The following is a 25,621-nucleotide window of genomic DNA, read 5'->3' on the forward strand; positions in this document are numbered from 1 at the left end:
CTGTTGCCCATACCCAGTGACTTCAAGTTGTCTATTCAGACACATACCCAGAAACACCTACCTGGCTGTGGGCCTGCCCACATCCAGTGGACCCTAGTTGTCTATTCGGGTACACATCCAATGGAACATACCCAGTGGACCAAGTTGTTGATACACGACGATAAAGCGGTAGCCATCACCTGCAAAGTGGGGGAAAAATTCAAAGAAAGGTTCGCTCAAAAAAAAAAAAAAAAAAGATTCAGCTGCAGAATGTGAAGGGCGCCATAGTAGAAGGTTCCGAACTCCTTTTGATTATCCGGAATTCTTACACGGGTGCACGAGCCTCTTTTGCATTCCACCCACATCGAAATGCGGCCGCAGTAACCGGGAATAAAAATTATAATCAAGCGTTTAGACGTCGAATGCTAGCGCAAGCTTCATTCTTTCCGGTTTTCTTTCGGTTCTCGCACGCCATACCAAAATGCACATCTGACTGAACGATGGGGGAATATTTTGGGTGATTAAAGAAATAGGGAACGCAGACGATGCTCTTTTTTCTTCTTACAAGTCACCACACGCACAGATCGCTCATCGAATCCCTGCATATCCCTTCCAGACAGCGCTCGTTAAAAACCAATATGCGTGCCACGCGCGTCAGCTCTCCTACGAGCGCGAACCCGATTTGCCGCCTCCCTATATGCATTCACGCCCAACGATTTTCAGAATGCGCGTTACAAGCGTCTCACTCTGCATATAAATCACACGCTTTCTAACGTCCAGCGATCGAGGCTCGACACACGTCTGCTCGCTCACTTTTCGTTTTCTTTCTTTCTTTCTTTCTTTCTTGGCATCGACACAAAAATCGTTTGCCGCATCGGCCGTAGAGGAGGCAGAGCAGCACACGCAAATAAACAAGCCCACATGCGCAGGTCTAAAATAAAACATAAAAAAAGCGAGCGGGTATCCGCATTCTCGCCGAAATCAACTGAACCCGGTTTATACCCAATCCACTCTCAAGTGTACGCATAGCGTTACGCGAAGCGAGAGGCAGGCACGTGGCGTCCCGCCAGACACTTTCATCAAATGCTAATCAGCCCGTTCTCTCGCGCCACGTGGCACGAACGCGCTATAGAGCCTTCACCGGCCCCAAATGGCCCCTCCTAAGCCTCCCCGCCTACCCCCCCCCCCCCCCTTTTTCCCTACCCCTCTTCTTGTATTCTCCCTTTCGTCTCTCAATTGTCTTCGCTTCTGATATTTTAATCTTCTCGCACCGGTTTCTCCCGGCGTCTTCCTTCTCTCGCCTAGCAGCACGTGGGGAAGTAATTATACTTGCGAAATACGGGGGCGCCCGACAGCAGTTTATTCCGATTCATAAGACCCGTTGTGTAAATCCGGCAGTCTTGGAACACTGTAGCTCTACAGCAGACGCTGCCGGCCGCAACTCCGTTTCCTTCCATCATTCCATCCTTCTTTCTTTCCCTCGTAACTTCGTTCCCTTTTCCCTTTCTTTCTGTTTCCCGCTCTTTCCCTTAATTCTTTCCTTATTTTTTTCTTCGTCTTTCTTCCCATCGTTCCTTACTTTTTCTTCATTAACTCCTTCCTTCTTTTCCTTTTTTCTTCCATCTTCGCTTCTTTCCTTCTTTTCTTTCTTTCTCTTTCCTTCGCTTCCCTTAACTCTCCCCTTCTGCCCCTCTATTCCTTTCCATGGTTCCTTCCTTTTGCATTTCTTTCCTCAATTCTTTTCTTCCTTTTACTTTTGCCTTCGGCAAAGCACATCGAGGCATACGCGGAGCCTCGCCAGAGGGGCAGTCGGCAATAATCGGCACTCGACCGAAACGAAGGGAATATGCTCACGTCGGCGACGTTAATTGGACGACCGGTTAATTTAGAGGTGCGCCTCGGTTCACCGCTCCCTCTAGAAAAAATATGTAAAGCTCGGCGGGTGGTTTTGTAACGGACACGTCGCCGTTTGTTTTACGCGCGCGCACACCTGAAGAGAATGGTTCTGCCCTCGTGTACGTTACGGGAGAGTTAAAAAAGACTGGCGGTACCTCAATCATTCGCCCAAGAGTTGCGACCATCGGCCATCGGGATTCGCTGAGAGCGCACTCGTGGTCATCTTTTTGCCGTTCTTCAACGTTTTGCTTATTTTGTCTGTTCCTGTATAGCTGCACGTTGTACATTCGTCACGTGGCCTGATAAGCAGTGATGTGCTGTGAGTGCCCTTCGCGATTTTTTCAGTGGGCGCTAATATACAGGGACGAATTTTGTCTTGTATATGATAATGCTTCTTCTTTAACGGGCTGGTATGGCGGCCGTGTTGCCATTATACATATACGCGTATGTATACGCGAAAATACTCGCATGGACTTTTTTTTTGATCATGTGTGATTGGTAACCATCCTATAAACATTGAACTGCGCTTTTCGCGCTGATGTCGCCCAGACAGTGTTTATGTTCTTAAGTTGGTGTGTCTATAGTACTTGCTGATATTTTGTTCTTGATTTTCCTTTCAAAGCGTTGCTTGAGTAACGAATTTGAAATTTAGGGATAGTCTGCTCAAGCGTAGCCTATACTATATACTTTCCCATGTTTCTACATGAAAAAAAAAATAGATTTGGAGTTTAACGGGTGAGGTGGCTCAAATGGTTTTGACGTTTTATAGAGAACGAGGACGTGGGTTCGATTTCAAGGCGCGTTGGCAACATTTCGATAAGGCGAAATGCAAACGCTCTCGTGTATTAGATTTTAGGTGCTGCAGGTTAAGGAAGCCCAGGTGGCACACATTTATCTTGCGCACCCCACTACGGCGCCTATTCGTAGCCCCAGTCTTGCTTTGGGAAGTTAGGCCCCATGCTTAGCATAACGAGCTTGTACCGTGAGGAGACATGCCTCGAAGCTGGGGAATTCATGAAAGCAGATGACAAAGTGTGGTTAAATTCCCTGCCTTTCCTTCTCACCTTCTTTTTTTCTCTCTCTCTCTTTCTCTAGGCCCCTTGAATGAATAAATCAGTTAATTAGCCCAATCAATATCCGCCGGCTAACGTGGGGCGCCCTCACTCGGCGATGGTGCGCTGCAAACTTTGTTTTTGATTACCTGAGGCATTGACCAGTAAGTGCAGCGTGATGCACACTTAAAGGGAACAGGTGATTGTAAAACGCGCGCGAATTTTTCAGTTTGTTTAGAGCAGAATCACCCGAGTTTGCAGCGGAGGACTTATTGTTTGTACCGCCGGTACCTTTCCGCACCAGCCTGGAATGCATCGACATAGCACTGACATGTAATCTCAGAACATAAAGCGTTACCGAGAAGAGCGAAAAATAAAGCATGCAATAAAGTTATATATATATATATATATATATATACATGCACATTATATACACAAACATATGTCATATCGCATATATCAAGTATGATATCATACACGCACGCACGCACGCACGCACGCACACACACACACACACACGCACACGCACACACACACACACACACACACACACACACACACACACACACACACACACACACACACACACACACACACACACACACACACACACACACACACACACACACACACACACACACACACACACACACAAAGAGATTAGGTTAATTAAGGTAATTCCAGACAGCGGTTAGAAATGAACAAATCATCATCATCATCATCATCATCACGACCATCATCATCAGCCTATATTTATGTCCACTGAATAGCTTCCGCCTAAACTTGCAGCCAGAGTGCAAGCAAAGTGAAATCCGCTGATTACAATGTTCCTTTTCACAGTGGATGGCCCTGCAGACAAGGTAGTGTACTCGGTCACCTTATACTTCAACTCGATACGTTTTCTTGTCTGCCTGTGGCGACCGTCTGAAAATCACCCCAGGGCGACTGGTACGCCGTTGTTTGCTGCGACTGTGCCATCTGTCTGTGACGGCGGCTTCGAAGCCAGCGCCACACACACTACGACGATGACAAAAAAATTTGCAGGGCGCTTAGGCTTCGCATTTAAGAGTGGAACGCGATAGCATTCAAAGATCCCTGGCTGCTTATCAGGCTGTTTTCTCGTACATTAAAATTACAGTCCGACGCTATCACGTCTGTAGGTTGTGGTTAAGTCGTATTTAATGATTTTTATGACGAATTTTACTTTGAAAAATTCAATTTTTGTTCACTGACGCCTTGAACCACGCGAAGGGCCTGCCCAATCGGGTAGGTTCGAGATGATGTGGTTCGGCACGATTATTACCGCCAACGACGCCGGTGGTTACGTGACACGTACCGACGTCGGATTTTCTGCGACATGGGGCCCTTAATGCTATCGCGTTAAAACCCAGATAAAGGAGGAGACGAACAATGTGGCGGAGACCTTTACGAGCGGAATGCTGCCACCTGACTCACGTGCTCTTAGACCCGATCGATCAGTCTGGCAAGGTTTTTGTTCGCTGGAAGTTGCTAGAACTCTTAGCAGGTGACATTGTGGGGAACAAAAAAGAAAAGAAAAGCAATCAGGCGCACGCGCCTACCCGCACGCGCGCACACGGGCACTCACACGCAGATACACACGCGCAGACACCAGCCAAGCGCGCGCTAAAAGCGCCCCGAGGGATCTGCGCGCGCTGGCGCCTCCAAAAAGAATCAGCAGACTTAAGCAATTCTTCCAACTGTGAAGAACTCATTTACAGCGACAGCAACAGGCTCTTGCAAAGAAACGCCATCATACAAAATGATGATCATGATGATGATTATCTTAAAGACGGTTGCGCGTGCCCATTAAGAGGTATTAGTCGAGAGTCGAGTTGCTTTCATAAATTTGCTGCAGGGGCTAAACTAAATATAACAACAATAATGCTATTGATAAAACAATTATCTAGATCGAACACACATTTTAATCTCTATGGGAAGCGAAGCTATCGTGAAACGGTTAATTAGATGCTATAAAGCCGTTAATCTTCAGCACCACGTTCTGAAGCATCGATATTACGGACCTGCCCGGCGAGACGGCGATGCACGGAGGCCTACCCAGCACGCGACTCACGTGACCCACGTGATCACGGGTAGTATCCGGCTTCTGCCTAATTTAGTGCACCCAGAATCGGCCCACCTTACGCGCCAAACAATAAAAAAAAGCAGACGAAGCTTCACTTTAATAAAGAAATTACGCACTTGGAGGAATATATTTAGTGCAGTCAGGGTGTTTGGGTACCGTTGGTTGTTTCGTTGGGTAACTCCGTAGAGCCGATCACCGGCGTATCTGCGGGGGTAGTGCAGATGGATATATTTAAGCCCATTCGTTACTTGAGTGCTGTTCCGTGTGCACCAGCAGTAGCCATGGCCAGCAAAGTCCGGGAGGTCTGGAAAATAAATATTTGTTTGTATCAATTAAAGCGGGAGCAGCAGAGATGTCTTGCGACTGAGCGATCAGCTTGAATGAACATTAGCAAAAAAAAAAAAACATCTAAGGAGAAAACGGGGGTGAAGATACAAAAAGGGCAATAATACTAACGATGAACTCAGTGAGGTTCGCAAGGAAATTTTTGCCATGGCGTTGCACATACTCCTGTGGGAGCGACCCATCACCAAAGTCCCTAGAGAGTGCAGACCAGGAGAGTGCGAGGCCGGACCAAGCTATCGCAGGGGAATTCGCGAGATCCTTTTGCTCAAGAAGCAGAAACAACGAAAGTACAGTAATAAATCGTTGCAGAAGAGACAAAATTGAGACAGCAAGACAAGATCGGCGAACGTACCCTCGAGAATAACTTGTCCTCTGCAAAGCCACAATACATTTTGTTCGTTCGACACATTATTACTTGATGTGGCCTCGGGAAATATGGGCATGCACAGACGCTAGAGTGCGAGCTGCCAACTGGGGTAGTTGGCCTCGTTTACTTGCGTAATAATAACTGATTTGTTGCAAGTACGGGGGAACGTGTGGGTGTGCGGGACCAGTTGTAATGACGAGATACACGCACAGTATTACAGTTTATTCAAGAATTAGCAATATAGAAACAAGTAACTATAGCTCAAAGCACGTCAATCGTATTGCAAGAGCGTTGTTGTTGTTGTTGCTGCTGCTGCTGCTTGTCTTGTCTTGTTTCCTAAACTTTGTCGCATACCCGCTACGAGGGATTGGCCAAGAAGCAGGTGGTTTCAACTATGTTTATGAGAAATTTAACATAAACTTTATCTGCATAGCAGTCATTAGAAAAATACTATTAAGAATTTTGCTGCTGTTGTTATTGTTGTCGTCGTCGTTGTTGCTGTTGTTGTTGTTCATGCGCGGATTATACCAGCGTAGGCGTCTGGCCACAATGGAGGGGATCGCGTTTCTACATCTAAGGAAAAACTAAAGTGCACACAACAAAGACAAGACAAAGAAAATCACAGAAGAGACACTGCGTAAACTCAGCACAACGCAATTTTAATAGGGCTAATGTCGCGCGCGCGCACGAAAAAAAATATACTAAGAAAAAAAAACATAGTTACAACAGTCGGCACCCCAAACAATGTAACTTTCCGGACGCTTCAATGAACTTATGCAGATCAACTATCATAGATCTGTGGCTGGTGCCTGATTGACAGCAACAAAGCACAATAGGTTCGACGTCGATAAAATAAATCCTACATTATTAGTAAGAAGCACGAGTAACATTCTGTGGATGCAGAAGAGCAGGTGGCAGCAAAGAAATAAATTGTCGATTGTTTCTGGTTTGTTAATAAAAGCATAGAGGTTAGGTATAAGGGAAACTAGATTCATGAAGGTAAAAATTTAGTCACAGAACTCTACAGCGGAACCTTGATAATACCACCTCGCATTGTTGTGAAAGCCATTTGCTCTTGTTCTAAGTGAATTGTAAACGTCGGAAATCATCAGAGGAAGTCAGGGATGACGGCGCTTTGCACTTTAGCAATAAAATGAATTTAAATCTAGCTCATGTATTAAAGTAAAAGTAGTATGCGCTGCCTTTCCTTTCTCTTATCGTTTCTTCGGAAAATCACTTGTTTGCCACAGTGTGCTTGTAGTGAGGTGTTTTCGGCAACTTCTTTAACGCGCAATGTCATTTACTGTGACGAATTTGCGTTGGTGTGTCTTCTTTACTGACACAGTCCGTGAGTGCGCCTATAACTGCTGGTATTTTTATCAGAAGTCTAAGAAGGCAAATTTTTCAGTGCCTTCCAGCAAAATAGCCCTGAAAATATGATTTCTTTGTTTTTTGTTTTGCTTTTCTGTAAAGATCAAATGGTGGTCGACATTGAACAAGTTTTTCTAAAGAGGCACTCTTCTCTGGGAGACAAATAAAGCCATAAGTACAGGGTTCACAGAGTGCTTCGCGTAACGTGAACGTTTCTTCTTAATTTTACTGTACTATAGTAGCATGTCACAAGCGCATGAAATCAACGGCATAATTTTGGAAACAAGCTTCGTTCTACTGCGCTTATTAGTTGTTGGCTAATTAGGGAATGAAGCAACGAATATTGGATATACTGTTTCATATAGTGTTCATATAGTGTTCGCAACCTGAGACAAAATTTTAAATAATAGGTATGTCGAAGTGCCATAGCACAAGCAACTTAATGTGCAATCGTCTATACCGGTTTAGGAAATATCTTTGAATAGCGCTCAGCTAATTAGTGAGCGAAGAGACTTAGGCACTCATTTAAAGGCGCTTGCTTACATAAGTACTTGCAATGCGCGTTTAGAAACACCAGATGCGATCGTTTGCGAATAGGTAAAGTTATAAGAGACGCTTTCGCGGGCTTACAAAGCATACCGACTTGCTCGACGATACTCCCACCATTCCTTCTAATTTTGTTCGTTGATTCAATCTACTCAATGCGCAATACTACGCTCCAAACGCTTGGTTTGATTTACACACGCACACTTTATGTAATCAAAATGGTTACCAGTAATACAGAAGGCATTAGGAGAGCGAGGGATTCTTTAATGGGTGCTGAAGACGTTTGTCTAGCCATACGGCGTAGCACGCAGCACTGAATGAAACAAGACAGACATGCATCGTTTAACAGCAGTCAAAATCGGTAAACGCAATTGCATTTGGGCTCGCTTGAATATTGCAAAAGGGGCTGCTCTCAGCACAAGAGTGCTTTTCACCTGGTTGTTACTTATAAGTTGCGAGAGGTGGGTTTGAGAATGTGCAGTCGAAATACTATCAACCACTACTATCAGACAGTTGACTCATAGATTGATACTCTGATAGACGTGGATTAATCAGGTCGGATTTCTAGGCGCCGACGATATTCCTTCCCATCGGAACGAAATTGACCTCACCACTACCCCATATTTTAGTCATCGCACTGTAACTATCATATAGTTTTGCTAAAAGACTCAACAAACATTTTGCGTTTACTTACTTCGCTTTTCACCAATAGTCCTATGTTTTTCTTGCGTATAGTGGCTTACTTGCGACATTTAAACCGTAACGCGTCTATCGCCGATTCCAGCGACACCAACTTGCAGTCAACAAACTCGAACAACAACAGCGGCGAAGGCAATGCCCGCGTTAGACGAGCATCAAGCGCCACTGGCTCTTGTTTATCCAGGCGAAGAATGCGAGCTTCGGTGAATCGAGGGCCTCGCCGGCAGAGATGTCTGTTATTTCGCCTCATTTAATTTGTCCCCGACGACGCAATCTCGCAGCGCCAGAAACGCGTCACGCTGCGTAAAAAAACACGAGGCAGGCAGGCAGCGTGGCGGCATAATTGATTTCGCGTGCATTCGCTTACCAGCGCAGCGCGTTCTGTCCGCGTTGCACTGTTTGTGGCAGGGCGCGCCACTGCGCAAGTCGTTAAAGTCCCGAGATGCGGAATGAAGAGCAAGAGAAATCGCAGCTTAAACCGCCACCTCCTTCGCTTAAGAAAAACACGTTAACGCAGTGAGAGCGACGCTGCCACACGAGGAATTCAAAGGACGGGCGGACAGATTTAACGTCACGGCACCGGCTTTAATGAACGTCATCTTCTTTTTCGTCCAGCGGCATTGTCTGCTAGGTCTATATTATTTAAAAGCCCGCGAGAGCTGGAGACGATCGCTCTTCAATGGCGCTTGCCTATGACGCCGTCTAAACGAGCCATTTTTTTCAGGAACTTATGATGCGTGGGAGGACTCGTCACCTTCGGCAGTGCGTGGGTCGCGTTCGACCTTATTTTCCTGGCGGGGCGGCGGCATTGTTTGCGTACAGCTTGTTTCGCTGTGCGGTCGCGCCGGCTTCGAGTGTACACGGCCAACTGTCGTCCTTCGCAAGTAGTTTCGCCATGCTCTGTTTGGCAAGCGCGCGTCCGAAACATCAACCACCAGGTCGCCTATTGATGTTACGGCTCTGTGTACTCTATTTGAACGTCGTGTGGTGTTTTCATTACTTGTACGGGAGAATCGGTGAAACAAACCTAAAGCCCACGCTCGGCTGTATAGGCGTGCGGAAGGCGGCATTCCACACTACCAGTTTTAAAACAACGTAGGCTTCGTGACGAAAAACAGTACTCCACTATAACAGAACTTTGTTGGCATCACCGATGAAAGAGTGGAGGAAAAAAAAAGCTGTTGCAAACAGCTTGCGCTGGCCCTCTCCTTTTTTCCTGTATATAGCAAATGTTATAAAAAATAAAAATAATGCCAAGTGTAAGTGTCAAGTCCGGATATATATTCCAGTGAAGAGCAAATACAATATACAGCAGACTAAACACACACAAAAAACACTGGAATATATTATACCAAAAGAGAAAAACTTAGTAAGAAGAAGCAGTCTCAGTCTCAAACTGATTACTTAGAAGCATGGTACACAAAGCGATCAAGTAGAAAACGCATTCAGACCGTACATCTTTCGATAAAAAATTACATATAAATACTAGCATTGGAACATCCCATAAATCGCAACTAAATGGCAAAGAGTTTCATTTAAACCTATTATTTCTTTAGTTTACTTGCATTCATGGGCATATTCAAGTAATTGTTCTGCAGGGTGAAAATGCGGCGCCGAAATTATTGTGCCGCGTTGTTGGTGCGGTAAGCGCTTACTTTGCAGCAATCTGGTTTACGTGTGCTGTAATCTCTAGGAGGTTCTTGAACTAGTCGGTCATGTTTAGTCAAGTAACTTCTCGTGTCTGTTGAATCTTTTGTCAAAGTTGTGCACAAGATGTACCTATTCAACTCTTGAATCCATAACAAGGCTACTTTTTTATTTTAAGTAACGGTTGTGCCGACTGTACATCGCGCATTAGTAAATCTGAGATTAAAAGATAGCAGGGACGAATAATCGCTCTTTCTGCTTGGATTTTCCAAGGACAGTCTAAATTACTCGTAGAAGGCTATATTTTCAATACGTGATTTATTGTGCAGTACTGCTTTTTTGTGCACGCTTAACCACGAAGGCGCTTCGAAAGAATCAGGGTTGCTCTCGTAGCTAATGCGGCGGCTTATATTCGCGGCTGCGATTCGCAGAATTCTCCAACCTTTTAAGATGCTGTACTTACCATCGAAAATCTGCTTGTTGCAATCATTTCTCAGGATCTGTTTTTCTCCCTTTCTCTTTCGTTTTTGCTGACGCACTTGTTTTGCTTGAGTCGAAGAATAAGCTACGTCATCAGTGGTAAGCCGCTGAAACTTATGAGAAAGGCACATTTTCTTGTCATGCCACGACGTCTCAATCTCTCTCTCGCTCTTCCCCCCCCCCCCCCCCCCCTCCCATACTGTCCCCGGTTACAAAGAACATAAATCTCTACTGACTAGAACATGATGTGCGTGCGGTGTTTTGCAAATAGAGAGAAAGAGAGAGAGAGAAAAAGAAAACGATAAAAGGCGCCTACTAAAAGGGCGCACGGCTACAAGGTTATTTAAATACCACCAGAAACGTCATATGACTCAGTTGTTTTTCGCCTGAAAGAGGCGACTTAGCAAAAACATCGCGTGAGTGTTTCCTTTGTGTAGTGACGCCAAGAAAGTCGGGAAGCTCGTGATGCGTACGAAGCCTGAGATCTCCACAGCTGTATAGCGTCATGCCTTAGGTATTGCTCACCTGCGAGCTTAGGGTAAGATGCGCCACAGAGGGTCTGCTTTCACTGTTTTTCTTTTGTTCCTTTTCTGACAGAAGTTCACATACTGAGGAAATTACAGTACCAAGCCTGGTAATTTCTTTAAGGATTACTTGTTGAACGCTTGGAAGGTTTGAAGGTCTCGTTCCTATTATTGCTGTTAAACATCCCAACCCACTAAGGTGCATCCAGTGTTTGCGCCAACGAAACTCATGTATGCCGAAAACTTCAAAGAGCATGCATGTGCTGAAGGTGGTTCATTAAATCATGTATTAGAGTGAATGAATGAAAGTCCTTTATTTAGAAATGGGGAGGCACAGGTCCTCTGTGGGGTAAATGGGACATTAATGTCGTCACTCTTCAAATAATTCACTGTCTCAAGAAGTAGGCATTCTGATGTAGGAGTATGGACCCGTACTGAGGCGGTGCGTGACCAGTGCTGTGGTTTGTCGGTCCCCTAAACCACCCTGATCAGGCCGCTCCGGCTAGCATATGCTGCAAATAATAACTGCCTATCAGGATCCGTGAGCAGTGCTTCACGGTAGCTAGTAAACTGTAATGGCTGTACGGCCATTCGGCCTGTGTCGAACGCGGAACATTGCCACAGTAAATGGTGAAGGTCTGCACGGCATCGCAGCCCGCAGTGCGTGCACGTCACAGTCGTAATGTCGGGATGTCGCCATTTTGCCACAGAGTATGGTGTGTAGGCCGAGTTTGCAAATACCTTATTGACAAAAACCTCCTGAGCGCGTGAAAGTGAAGACTTGCTCGAGAAAAGGGCAGGCGGGGTAACCTGCTTGAGGCGTTGTTTCCTTGCAGTACGCAGGGACGTCCGTACATAGTGCATCGGTGTTACCGAGAGAGTCATTTGGCTTAGGAGGTCATATGGGTTCATCCTGAGGGGTGGGGGCTGAGAAACATTGGTCGGCATTGGTGTGTAAATGTTTTTCCAACGAGTAACAAAACGCGCTTCTGCGCACGCGTGCGTTCCTGTAAAGGGTGCACCACTGCACTTTGACTGTTATTGCGGCAGAGCTTCTGCAGAAAATGCAGAAAGTGCGATGTTCAAACGCGACTAGGAGCGAGCAAGGAAGAGTACGTGAGTGAGTGAAAGCGACTTAGCAAATAAGTGACCGAAAGCGATCGAGTGAGAGTGAAAGAGCGAGTGAGAGAGTTAGGCAGGAAGGGACAGATGAGTGAGAGAAAATGAACGAGCGAGGAAGTCATTGATGGGTATGAGTGAGCGCGCCCTTGCGGAGTAAAGGTGGGTGAATAAGAGTGAGCGAGTCAGTCACCGAAGAGTGAGTGAGCAAGGGAGTTTTGCTCGCTAAAACTAAATAAAAGTTGAAAAAAGAAAATGTTATGAGGCGCAGTGATAGGCCGCCGTGTCAGGAAATTACTCCCTCTTTCACAGTGCTTCACTTTTGGTTAGACATCAATTTTTTTTTTCTCCTCGATAGAATTTTAAAGTGTGAAATGTATGAAAATTAAAATTAATGTGTCTCTTCTGCCTGCCAGGCACTGCCGCTCAAGCCCTATGTTGCCTTGGCAGGCCTGATTTGTACACTGTTTCCTTGTAACTCTGTGCAAAAAATTATTATTATTATTATTATTATTATTATTATTATTATTATTATTATTATTATTATTATTATTATTATTATTATTATTATTATTATTATTATTATTATTATTATTATTATTTGTTGATGACTATCGCATCCTGCAGTCTGACTTGTTTTTCTTATCTAAATGGTGCACAGATAGTAACCTAACCTTGAACGCTGCTAAGACCAAGGTCATGACTTTCACCCGCAAAACAGCAAGCATTTCTTTTTATAATTCTGTGGCTTCTGTACCATTGTGCAAGGTCCGTGGGATAAATTATCCCGCTGTACTTTTTTATACAGCCTTACACTTTTCAGCTCACACCAAACGTGTTGTGATGTGGAGTATGCTCGCTCTTAGCTCCGTTTGGCGACTATCGACAGAATTCAATTCTCCAACACCGTTCCGCAAGTTGTACGCAACAATAGTGCCTTCCTCAACTCGAATACGCGTCGGTCGTCTGGAACGGCATCTCTAAATGCAACAGTGACATTAGGGATCGGGTCCAGACAAAGTTTCTCAGCATATATAACCACCGCTTTGCTAGCACGGACTCTGGGCCCTGCTCTAGCACTGTTGGATTATTGCCATTGCCCTTACTTCGCTGCCGACGTAATCGCGCTGACCTGCTTTTCCTTTTCAAACTCCTTCACGGTACCCTCATGTGCCCCGAATTCCTCAGTTGTATCATGTTTCGTATTCCGCGCAAGATCACCAAAGAACATATACCTTTCCATGTTGCTGCCTGTCACCACCAATAATCAACCATCCACAGAATACAGTCTTTATAACGCCCACTTTCACTACCTTGATATTTTTCACGACTCGCTGTCATTGTTCTGTTCTGAGCTATCCGTTGTTGTTTCTTAGTCTCACATATTGTTCAACTTACCTTCGTTTTCCTTGTGTAGGCATTTTGCGCTGTTTTGTATGTACACTCTTCTTTTCAAGATTATTATTTTTTAGTCATTGTTTTTTTTACTGATCTTCCCCTGCGATATTTTTTTGTCTGGTTGCTCTATGTAGGCGTGCGCTAACACTTATACCGTATGGTTGTTCCTGGGCACGATAAATAAATGACTGAGTGATTATTATTTGTAGAATATTAGAGCATGTCTCAGTAGTTTGGGGAGGAAAGTGTAAATAAAATTATTACAACATTGAACGCGTCCAAAATAAAATGATATATATATATATATATATATATATATATATATATATATATATATATATATGTTAGAAGCAGAGCTTCGCGGTTATCTTAGGTTTATTTTTTGCAACAGTGTCGGTCCGTGGACCGACACTGTCCTGGTGGCAATCGTTCTGACCACAGCCGTTCTGGTGACCACAATCCAGTCCCAAGACGTATTAAATTCGACCTTCTGTTCCTCTATAAAGTGCTCCCCATGGCATTATACACTGTCCGAATATTCTTGATCACGCGCAATTTTCTGTGTGGCCTTGTTGGATTAGAGACTATGCTATGGCTCGACTCCAAAAAAAAAAAACATGTAACCAATATTATGCCTTTGTCACCATATTTCAAAGTTCATTTCCTGTGTTTTGTATATATGCAGATAATCACGCCGTGTGATGAGCTCCCTTTAACGTCCGCCTCCTCGTTTTCCGTTTCCTTATCTCGCATTCTTTTGTCTACCACATTTTCCTTCGCTGTACATATCGTCTTGTGTATTACTTCTTAAATGCGCCTGTACGAACGCTCCGTAGCTATCCCTGAGCTATATAATAAACACTTATTAATTTATGTACTGATTGATTGATTGATTGATTGACTGATGACAGAGAGCGAGTAAGTAATTAATAAGCTAGAGTGAATGCGTGAGCGAGCACGTTATTTAGTGGCTGACCGTATAGCGAGTGGGCAAGTTAAAGTTTAAGGGGTAGGGAGGGAGGGGGGGTCGTACTTTTGAGAGAGGGTGAGCAGGTTAGTGAGTGATGTGCGCATTAAAGACTTAAGCTGGTCTGTACGGAGTTTAAAAGTGGTGGGTTAAGTAACATTATGCTTCCTAGTACATAAACAACACCGTATTCCCATTTTTCAATGTCATCTGCTTGTAATAGGTCTTTCTTTTTTTTTCTCTCTATCCTTTTACAAGTGGTCGTTGTATCAAACTGTTTTGCGTGTAAGATGGAACTGCTTCCCAGAAGAAAGACGTCACCGAAACAAGGTGGTCGGGTGTCATTAATTAGCGCGAAACTGCAACGCCCTACTTTCTCGGGGTTCCCTCGAATGCCGAGACAGGTGTTGAAGCCAGCGTCGCTTGCGATGACAAATCGCTTCTGTCCGTCAGTCACCGCAAAGGGACCTCAGCGCACGTAACGCACCTCAGCTCGCGAAATCTGCGGTGGCAAACAGGTAGTTAGAGTTTTACAGAACTTTCGCAGCGCTCAGCAGTTACAGAACTATTTAAGTCCGTCTTAAAAGACAGGTCATTAAAAGTTACCTTCTCCGCCGAAAACAGTCTCAACTCTGGCGCAACTTTTTGCCGAGCTTGGTATTGCTCGACTGCGCTAACCCGCTAGCAGCGTTACGTCCGCAAAGCGCACATGTAAGACTGCGAGGTTTTAAACTGCAGAATTAAAGGTATCTCGTTTGCTTTCCCTTACAACGTTCTGCTGCTTCGTGCTCAGAAAGAGGGTTCTGCGGTTGGCTGTTGATCGTACGAAGCTAGAATGTTGCAGAACCTACCTCAACCTTCATTTTTTTTAAAGACTAGCTTATACAAGTACTTGCAAGCACTTAGAGCTGGTTCTGGTTACCATTAAAATGAACAGGCAACGAAAGAAAATGTCATCATACCATGCCGCCCCAGCATAACGGTGTGTTGCCTCGTGTGCGCCATTGCTCTTTAAAAAAATTCTCGGGTTTTACGTGCCAAAACCACAATCTGATTATGAGGCACACCACACCGGGAAGGGGGAAGGGGGTGGGGGGGGGGGGACTCCGGATTGATTTGCGGTACACAGGCGTATCAGCATTTCGTCCCCATCGGAATGTCGCCGCCGTGGCCTGGATTAAATTCGTAACCTCGACCTCAGCAGCCCAACGCCGTGGCCTCTGGGCTACAACGGTCGTTACGCGAAGCGCCTAATGATTCATTCACTTTATTGGTGAGTCCATTACCAAACGGCGAGACAAAGCTGCACTATTGGAGATACGTGAATAGCAAAAACATAACGCCAGGCGCCTACGACATATACGAAAGCCATTTAAGAGCAGAAATGGCTATCACTAAGTATAATCACGCATCTAACTGTTGCAGTCATGCATCAGGCTGAGCGCATGAGAGGCCCGCTAATAACGCTAGATTCACCCGAACTGCTTTCCAATCTCAGGGCCATGCTCGAACACGCCGCAGCAGGATCTATATTGCTCGAGTTACGCATCGGGTGCGTTAATGCGGCACATCACCTTCACCGAGACACGGTACATGTACCGAGCCCTTCGTGCCCGACTTGGGGACACCACAGCGAAACACTTGAGCACTTTCTGTTATAAGGCCCAAATTATCACGATTGACGCCGCGCGATGTTTAGAAAGTTCCAGAAACCTAATCTTGCTCGAGCTTCGCTTTAGGATTTCTTGTTTTCCGAGAGCTCGTGCTTGAAATCGATATGAGGCTCAGAATTCTGAGCTGAATTTCTTCTCAACCACGGGACTACCTACTCTGGTGTGTAATGCGCGTACTTGGCTTGTGACGTGATATCCCTTCTAAGAGGCAGCTGCTAGCCCACTTCTCTTTCTCTCTTAGTGGTTTTCTACCTTTGTTTACATGTGAATGATAATAACAACCAATTAATCATTATTTAACATGACCAGGAATGATAATAAAAATAATAAAAACAGAATACGAAGAAACTGAAGAATGCGTAAGATCAATTCCTCCATCTTGAACCTCATCGCACGGCTGCGATCTCTACCGAGACGACAGCAGCGTCCCTTTGGAATGATAGGCCAGACTTATAGGATATAAAGTGATCACTAAATCTCAAGCTTACGCCTCGCGTATGAGGAAAACAGCAATGAAAGGCGACGGATACGTTTTCGGGGATCCTTAACGTGCACAGGTGTCTCAGCGTACGATTTTTTTCTTTTGTTCTCGCTCTCTCTTCTTCTTTTTCACCTTTTGAAATCAGCTTTCTATCGCAACCCAGACACCGCAGACGGAAATCGATGCATCAACCAGCGGCAAGACGCTGTAGTTGCTGAGTCACCGAGACTCGCGAAATGGTCAATGCAGAGATTCCCTACACGCATAAACAACTCTGAGTAGCCTTGAGTTCGCCCGAATACCATGACGCATACCCTGTCTCGTTTTAAGCCACGGGGCGTCGTCGCGAAGATGTACTGCTGGATTACATCAGATCCTGGTCGTTTGTTTGGCTCGATATGAGGGCCCCGTCTTTTCCGTCGTAACCGCTCTCTCGCCGAAATCCACGCCGACTTGTCGTATCACTCAGAGAAAACGAGAAACTATGCACAATACCGAAACTGGCGAGGTCGTACCAACATGGCGGCCAGGTACTTCGCGTGGAACTCGGTCGGACAAAGGAGAGATGATAAAGGTGACGCTAATCCTTTTTTTTCCTTTGTTTTTGCAATGAAAGCTGTAAGAGGCTTGTCTGGCAGCAAGCTTCACAAGCTAGCTCCAGGTGGCGAAAATTGAGTGGAAGATGAGGCGACGCACATGCCCCAACATAGGAAGACATTAAATAGCGTTTACATTTGGCAGTTTTGGTACTAATGCAATAACCGAGCGACAAGACGTCGCTCCAAGAAGGAAAGGGAGTAAAGGGGGCGCTCGTTGTATTCTCGCTGTTTCTGTTCATTTCTAAATTCCATCTTGCGCCGCAGATTCATATTATTGCTGACTAAAACAAGCGCAAGTGTTGATAGCTAGTTACGTGATCTCATTGAACCCCGTGGGTCTTTAGAGCCGCCGTCCGTCCGTCCACCTATCCATCGCACTCTCTTTCTCTCGGATATCTACTCGCGTTCATAATTCGCTGTCGTCCCTTTCCGCTATAATGCGTGGCTCCATTCGATTACGTTCACGTTCTGTCGCGAAGCCGCTCAGGACCAGGTGCGCGATCCGCTATTTTCGGGAGCCGATCCCAGAGAACGTGACCGCGCGGCACACGACGACCGGCGACTACAGCGTAAAATAATACCACACACCGCCCGGAGATCAAAGGTGGCGACGGTGCTACAGTGAGTATAAAATTGGGAGTTAAGAGAAGACAGGGTAGTTGGAGAGAGGGATGAGGAGGAGGAGGTGGGGTGTTCTGATGGCTGAACGGCAAGATCTGCGGTTCAACGCCGAGGCAGCGCGGAGACTGATATACTTGCATTGGCCATTATCGATCCGACAGCACATGCGAGGAACTGCCGCGGGGCAGCAGGCTGGTTCCGAGGAGACTGCGAAAGAATGGATTCGCAGAAGAACAACTAATATGAGGAGTAGGTGAGAGGAGCGTTAAGAGCAGAGGGCTTGTAACGCAATTACAGCGGTTGGGTCGACGTCGGTCTCACAGCAGCGCGTAGCGCCGCCCGAACACAAAAAAAAAGACAAATAAAAAAAGAAAAGAGAAGGAACTAGCCAGGCACACGCCCCTTGAAGTGTACGAGCGGGGCCGACGAGGACAGAGACGCGTTAATGGCGAGTCGAAGAGGGATAGGGAGAATGAGAGAGAGTGTGTGGTGAGAGACCGGGAGAGGAAATAGAGCGAGGTTAGGCAGAGCAAATGTCCGATTGGCTACCCTCTAACGGGGGAAGGAGAGAGGGTAGAAAAGATGAGAAAGGAAACAAAGATGGGGAAAGAAAGAACTGTTCTCGCTTTCAACGGTGAGATGCACAAAGAACAAAGGCTCTGTGGGCTGTCGAGTGGGCGGCGACGACAGCGAACGACGATGATGACACGGTGCAAGGGGGTGACACGTAGGAACTAGGGGGGGGGGGGGGGGGGTCGACGGAGAGCGCCGTAATTTAAACGCTGGACGGGAAACATGATTGTGTACTCTGTGATGGCCTTCTCTTATCCGGCCCTGACCGCCTCCGAGATGCGTGCACTCTTCTGGTTAACCTCGCTGCCTTCACCCCGTCTGTCTCTGTCTCCGTAACGGCCATTTCCTTTCGTCGTGTGGAACTAAGGATGTGCCGCAGTCTCTCTGTAGCACTCTCCGTTTCTAGCGTGCCGGGTCTTCTTTCTTTTTTTTTTTTTTGCCGTTTGCCTAATGTGTGCAGCGGAGAGATTAGTTCCAGTGAGTGGAGCTGGGTCTGTTGTATTCTGTTTCGTGGCGAAAAAAAAAAGGCGACAATGAAAACAGGAGGGACCAAACAGGAATGATTCGAGGACGGAAGCAGCCGGGTGTCGTTATTTCTACGCGTCCTCTTGTATGGCGTGCCTCTCCGTGTTTTTTTTTCCTTTTCTTTTTTGCATAGTCTGTACAATTAACTGCTTCAGCAACTGCTGACTGTATGGTTATTCCTACTCAACATACAAAAGCTCGTTGGCACACTACAGGGCACAGGCAATCAAACTACAATGGCCTCTTTTGAAATGACTGGTTGTAAGTCGTGAGTTTAACGAGAAGGAAAAGCAAGTTCATTTTACGTCAAAGAGCCGCTCGAAATCGGTGATTATGAAACTGACAAAACGGACATGCGGTTACGCTCAATACAGCATTTCTGCTGTACACCGAGTCAGTGTATTGGAAGGCTTATATGACCGTCATGCACGTTGAGCTTCTACAGCCTCATGAATGCAAATTTTGGTGTTCCCGTTTATATTGTTCACGGCGGCGCACATGGATCCACCATCAATGTTTCGTCAACCGGTACTCCTATGTGCCAAGGTAGCAGTGGTCGAATCTCACACGGGTCAACAGGGTACCTCTCCTCCGCGCCATTTTTATATGCGTGCACGATTAGCAAAAATTGTACGCATTGTTATGTTATTTTCTCTCGCTGACTGGACGACAAATTTGCAGCCATGTAAAGGTTGCGCGGGCATGTGAGTCTGTAGGCAATTCTTTTTTTTTCTCAGGCTTCTCTTGTAGTAAATTTGTGCACGCTGTCGAAAAAATCTAACTTGAAATGGAAAGAGTAGAACCACTTGTGGTATACGGTGAAAGTGCGACGGTTCGGAAAAACGGTCGTGCTGTGACAGAGTTTCTCCCTCGAGAGATTGTTACAGCAGAGTGCGGCCCTTCAAAGGCAGCGAGCCACACTTTTCTTATTAAAATAGAGATATAAAAGGCGCAGATCACACAAACTGTAATGCGAACAGCAAAGGTGATTAAAATAGGTGGTGTCCAAAACTCAATGTCTATGACACGTTTCCTGCTCCCGCTAACCGCTTCCGCTTCATGCAGCTAGCAAAAGCATGACCTTCAAGATCTGTGGATATTTATCTAGAGGGCGACCACACTGGGGCATGGATTTGGACGCCACCTATTCGACTAAGCTACATCGTAATCCCGTGTTGTAGCACGCTAGCAGTCAACTCTCGTTGGAATACGTATTACCGAAGAAGCTGAATTCAACTAGTGACCCCCCTTCACAGGCAGCTCGTTGGAGCGCTTGCATAATTGATTCAGTGCAAACACCGTAACTATTCCGCACGCTCTAAACGTTACCTGCGCATAACCAATGACCACTGTATTGAGTAATTCTCCGGTCTACCCGTCCATAAGTGTTACAGTGCAAGTGAAACACTAGAAGAGGTACATTAGGCGCCTCTTTGTGGGTTTAGGTCTTAGAGCGAGCGGTTATCAAATGATACCTATGATAATAATGTATGTTGTCATTGAGGTGGTTCTATGGTGATGAAGTTAGGAAATTTGCAGGCGTGAGTTGGAATCAGCTAGCACAAGACAGGGGTCATTGGAGATCACAGGGAGAGGCCTTTGTCCTGCAGTGGACATAAATATAGGCTGATGATGATGATGATGATGATGTGTGATAGAACGTCGGCAGCCGCTCAGCCTGAACAATACACTCACATGTGACAAGATTATTTTCCAGATCAGCCAAGTTAGCGTCTTGTATAGAACGAAGGTAATGACGCAATAGCCTCCGTCTCAGGCAATGAAAAGTTATTTTCGCAATTATATGGCACTTCAGTAAAAAAACATATCGAGGCGTATGTTCTGGCTCTCGAGAATGTGTTCGAAAACTGAGCAGACGACGCTTTGACGGGGTGGGAACACGTGGCGCAGGGGCACAGTGAAGTCACGTGTTCACGCCTCTCTGATTGGTTCACGCCGAATGACACTGTGTTGTCCAATTATTGCAAACCGGCGTATTGCCACAACCCATAACTCAGATCATCGCCCACGAAGTGTAGGGCCTTTAACTAACTAGGAAGATCGTAACGCGAGTTGGCAAACACAGAGCATGGCAAAAACATATGGCCTCTATGCTCGACAACCTTTCGAGAAATGTAAATGGGCGAGAAAAGCGCGGCCACTTTTTGAAAAGCGCGCAAGCGTTAAAGAACATGTGCATGCCACAGCCCTCGGGAGATACAAGGCGCTTGTGCAGAGAACCACGTGGGCCTCGGAAAATCCTTCCTTCGAGATGTATTGCTTGGTCTGGTTCCATTATTGTGGGATATACACAGGCACTGAAGTTTTGCCGAAGGCACTGTATGCTACGCAAACGCAGCAGTCTCTGGCAGATACGAGTTGATTCTTATTGCGTAATGTCCTCAAGTCTCCTCGTTCTCGTCGTATCGCAAAAAAAAAGAAAAAAAACAACAATCAGCTCCGGCACCGCTAGTTTCATTACTACACTTCTCAGGATCGTACGGAGACAAACTCTGGCTATTCCGTCATAGCCGCTTTGCGTAGAGTTTTTTTTTTTTTGCTGCAAGTGATTCGATGCGTGATATATTCGATTGTTTATGCAAGTGATTCGATATGCAAGTGATTCGATGCGTGAGTGATATATAAGGTGTGCTATCCTTCACAATAAAACCAGTTGTTAGTCAGCGCCTGTGTGTCCGTGTCTCCCTTTTGTGGTCGTCTGTTTGCGCTGTTACCCAAAGTCTCAAGATGTACCAACTCGCCCAAAAAGAAGTATTGATGATTCGATGCCGCAGACTTTCAATTCCTACCACGGAAAGCGCTTACTGCCGATATTTCCTGTTCTTCTTTCTTTCTTTTTTTTTTTTTCAGTCTCCGCTTTCTTTTCGTCTGTCTCGGACCTCTATTGTACGCGGTGTCGCCGCACCATCCTGTGCAGATCCCGGTATTGTTTGGCATCTCTTGCTGCAAGCACAATTCCGTACCGCGCAACTTTCTCTAGCCCGTGACGAACTGTATGCCCAAAACTAGAATAACGTGTCGCTCGCGGCGCTGAGAGTTGTGTTTATTCTTCCCAATCGAACCTGGGTAGAAGAGCGCTATGCCTAGTATAGCCTCGAGGGTTGTTCTGATCTGCCCGCCCGTCGACTAAACGTCATCTACCGCTAAGTGTGTCGCAACCGCCCCTTGGTTCAGCTGATGCACAACAGGTCGTGCTGCGAAGTTAACGCTCACGCTTGTCGATTCCATACTACAAGCCTTCGAGGCACGGGGCTGTCGCAATTTCGGAATATTCCAGGGAATGCCAACGAGAAAAATTGATTCGAAAGCACGTACACATTTTTCGTTTACTTTTGAAACGCTTCGGGACAGTCCGTGACGAAACTAAACCCTTATATCAGGATTTTTTTTACCTCCACAAAGACACTTCAGTTTGCGTATATGGTGAGAACCTCCAAGAAAACTTCCATATCTTTTGTTGCTGCCTCGGTGGTAAAATTGTGGACTTGTGACAATAAACCTGCATGAGCTGGCATTGGAGAAAATTGGCACTTCTGCCCGAAGGCGAAGCGTTGCAAGCGATAACAAGATTTAGGGTCGCGCTTAAGCTCCTCACAAAGTGTTCAAACAATACGCGGAGGTGACATGCACGGCGCGACTCAGCACGCGAGACCACACGTGCAGCGTTGTAGAAACATCGCCCCGGCAGAAATTACAGGCGTGTCAAAACGCTGGCGCGAGTGGTGGGCAGCGGCGTTAAATTAGCGGCGTCGCACATCGCTCGTGCACGAGATGGGAGCCACGAACACACCATGGGCGCTTGTCAGCGCTCGTTGAAAGGGTTAACTATATAGCTTTAGTTTGACGTTTAGCGTACCGTTCCACTAAGATCAGGCAAGCGCCCAAGTTCACGGCATGCACACAGCTTCCTCAACAGAAGCGCTTATGAGCGTGAGAACAAAGTTCGTGGTAGCAGCGGAAGCGAGAACGTTGCCCTGGCGCCGGCGGAGCCGATTTGGAGGATAGTGACGATGCGTCCACTCGTCTTCGCCGTTTTTGCAGCCAAATGCACTGCGCATGCGCCGTGAATACCAGAAAAGCACGACGGCGCGAACGCGCTTCGAGCGTCCGTATAATCTCTGTCGCAACTTTAAAAAATGCCTCGGTATCCTCAGATAGTCTCCGCGCAATTGTTTTTTGAACCAAATCATGCACAATCTCACCTCGATTAGAGCACGTGATACGATTGGTACCAAAGAAATTAACCTATAGGACTTGTGCATACGAGTTGACGCAGCCGTGCATCCGTGAATCTCGGACTGTTAGGCTTCATCGAATAATAATGAATAAAATTGTATTGTATTGTATTGCGTTGCATTGCGTTACATTACATTGCATTGTATTGCATTGTATTGTATTGTATTGTATTGTATTGTATTGTATCGAACACCGTTTCGTTTGTGGCGCACATTGTTCCCGATACGAGAATTGGCGGTATTCTCGTACGTTGTTGCCTGACAACTGCATGTTGTTTTCATAAGTTCACCTTTTTTATCTAGCATCCAGATTTAACTCTATTTCGCCTTCTGCGCATGCGTGAATTTTTCATGGTTCCCGTCTTCGCTGGCCGTGTACCAACTGGCCCAGTGCTTATAGTCCAGTCCAGCTTTAAGAGCCTAGAATCTGTAAGCCTGAAGTGGCGTCAACCGACTAAAACCAGTTAGAGGCCGGCACAAAATCATCTCGTGTTTTCGCGTACACGCTAATGAAAAGGAGAATGTGCCAGCGAAAGTACTCAAAGTATCAACTTTCTTAGCAAATTTGGCCCTCCCGAATGCACTCACTGCCTTGTCTTCGCATAACAGAGTCTTGTTCACTTGTTTCTTCTTCAGCCATTCGAGTGCCCAATTGTTTTGATACGAAATACCAGCTATTTCTCCAAGGTAAACAATACTGAACTCTGATTCTAACTTTTGATTGATTAGATTATAATGACGCGTTAAACGAAGGTTACGCTCGAGTAACCGGAACGTAAGAAACGTTTCGCTCCTTTAACTTGACCAAATCCCGTCTGCTTTCACTGTATCTCGTGAAGGCATTTTCAGCTTATACCTGGAGCGCCTTCTTACGGTCATTATCACCGGCGAAGCAAAAGCGTGAACACGGGCGACACCTTAACGACTGGGACGCTTAAACGCAGCCGCCGTTAGCCACGGCACATTAGGCTCCATTTGCTTTTTTTTCTCTCCTGTCGCATAGGTTACTGTGTCGTGGACTTTCCTGTCAATAAAGGCGGCGTATGTTGCTAAGCCTTATTTGTTCCTGTATACACAACGTGCGTATAGAACAGTGTGCGGCGCGTGCTTGGTGCCTGCGTCTTATCTAATCTTGCCACGCGCGACGCAAGTGGCTCGGGTGCAGGAATATTGAGAACGGCGGCGCTGCTGTCGGCTCTTGTGCAGGACACAGCCACGAGTGGCCCCGGGAGCGGCGGGCAGGTCTGAAGCCAGCGACACCAGCATGAGCCGAGTCCCATGACGCCCACGCGTCTAGACGATCTCAACATGATTTCTAACAACGTTATGTCCTTCGTCAAGAAGGTGAGTGTCTATGAGTAATCCGAGATAAGCACGAACGCCCAAAGTCCGCCTCTCGTCGTCTTTGTTTTCCTCGACTTCGGGCTGGCACCGATTTGCAATCACACTGATTTGTCAAACAGTCGTTCCTTTTAAAGCGAAGCTTGTCTTTGCGACCCGACCCAGACTTTCCTGACAGTGACTGGGTGCTGCTGTCTTGGCGAGTAGCATCTTCACTACAATTTACAGGTGTCCTGGCTGCTGGCCTTGTTTTCTATTATATATATATATATATATATATATATATATATATATATATATATATATATATATATATACTGAATTAATCGGTGATAAAAACAAATGATAGTTAAACGTCCTCACTGCAACAATTAGGTATATGTCATCGAGAGCGTAATTCATTTATCAAATCAAACCTTTTGATGCCTGCTTTTCTGGGCTTTGATTCCTCAGCATTTCCTTTCGTTTATTTTTCCTACAATAGTTGTTATTAGGCTCTTTCTCTCACTTGATATGTTGGTTTTGCTCATTGTTGTTATAGCTGAATGCTTCAAAAGAATCCAGAAACTCGCCTAGGTTGGCGCACAGATGCAGTGGTGTAAAAATTGACAGTCACTTTAGCATAGGCCAAAGAGAGTGAAGGTGAAAGTCTGGGCTCTCACGAGAGATTCAGTAAATTACTTGACATTCTCATTCGAATGCATTGTCACTTCTTATTACTTGTTTTTTTTTTCGACCAAAGGTAGTGGGTTCGAGTGCCTAAATTGGCGCTACCTTAATTACTGTGCCTATGTTTGTACCCCAGTGGTTGTGCGTCTCGACGCGATCAGGCTCATTGCGCTCTCCTTACTTTTCTAGAAGTAACGAACTTAGGGGCACGTTTGTAACCCAGAAACTATTTCTTCTATTTTACATTCTTTAGTAGCGTGACCTGCAGTGACGGGCCCTACTGTGTGTTTTACTTTATTCTTTGACATTTGTCATCTCGGTCTTTCTTTCCTCTTTCCTTCCCTCCTTCCTATCTTCCATGTCTATGTTTGTCTCCTCCTTTCTCAAGA

The 25,621-nt window shown here is 45.8% G+C and overlaps 1 protein-coding gene across 1 annotated transcript in view; it reads left to right on the forward strand.

Moving 5' to 3' along the window:
* Positions 1–25,621, forward strand: part of LOC119431906 (protein piccolo-like) — a 208,062-nt gene that overhangs the window by 113,379 nt on the left and 69,062 nt on the right. Inside the window, 1 exon segment of the mRNA XM_037699348.2 lies at positions 24,429–24,566. Coding sequence (XP_037555276.2) covers positions 24,501–24,566 — 66 coding nt within the window. The 5' untranslated portion in view covers positions 24,429–24,500.

The sequence above is a fragment of the Dermacentor silvarum genome, chromosome 10 (genome assembly GCF_013339745.2).
Source record: "Dermacentor silvarum isolate Dsil-2018 chromosome 10, BIME_Dsil_1.4, whole genome shotgun sequence".
Lineage (NCBI taxonomy): Eukaryota > Metazoa > Arthropoda > Arachnida > Ixodida > Ixodidae > Dermacentor > Dermacentor silvarum.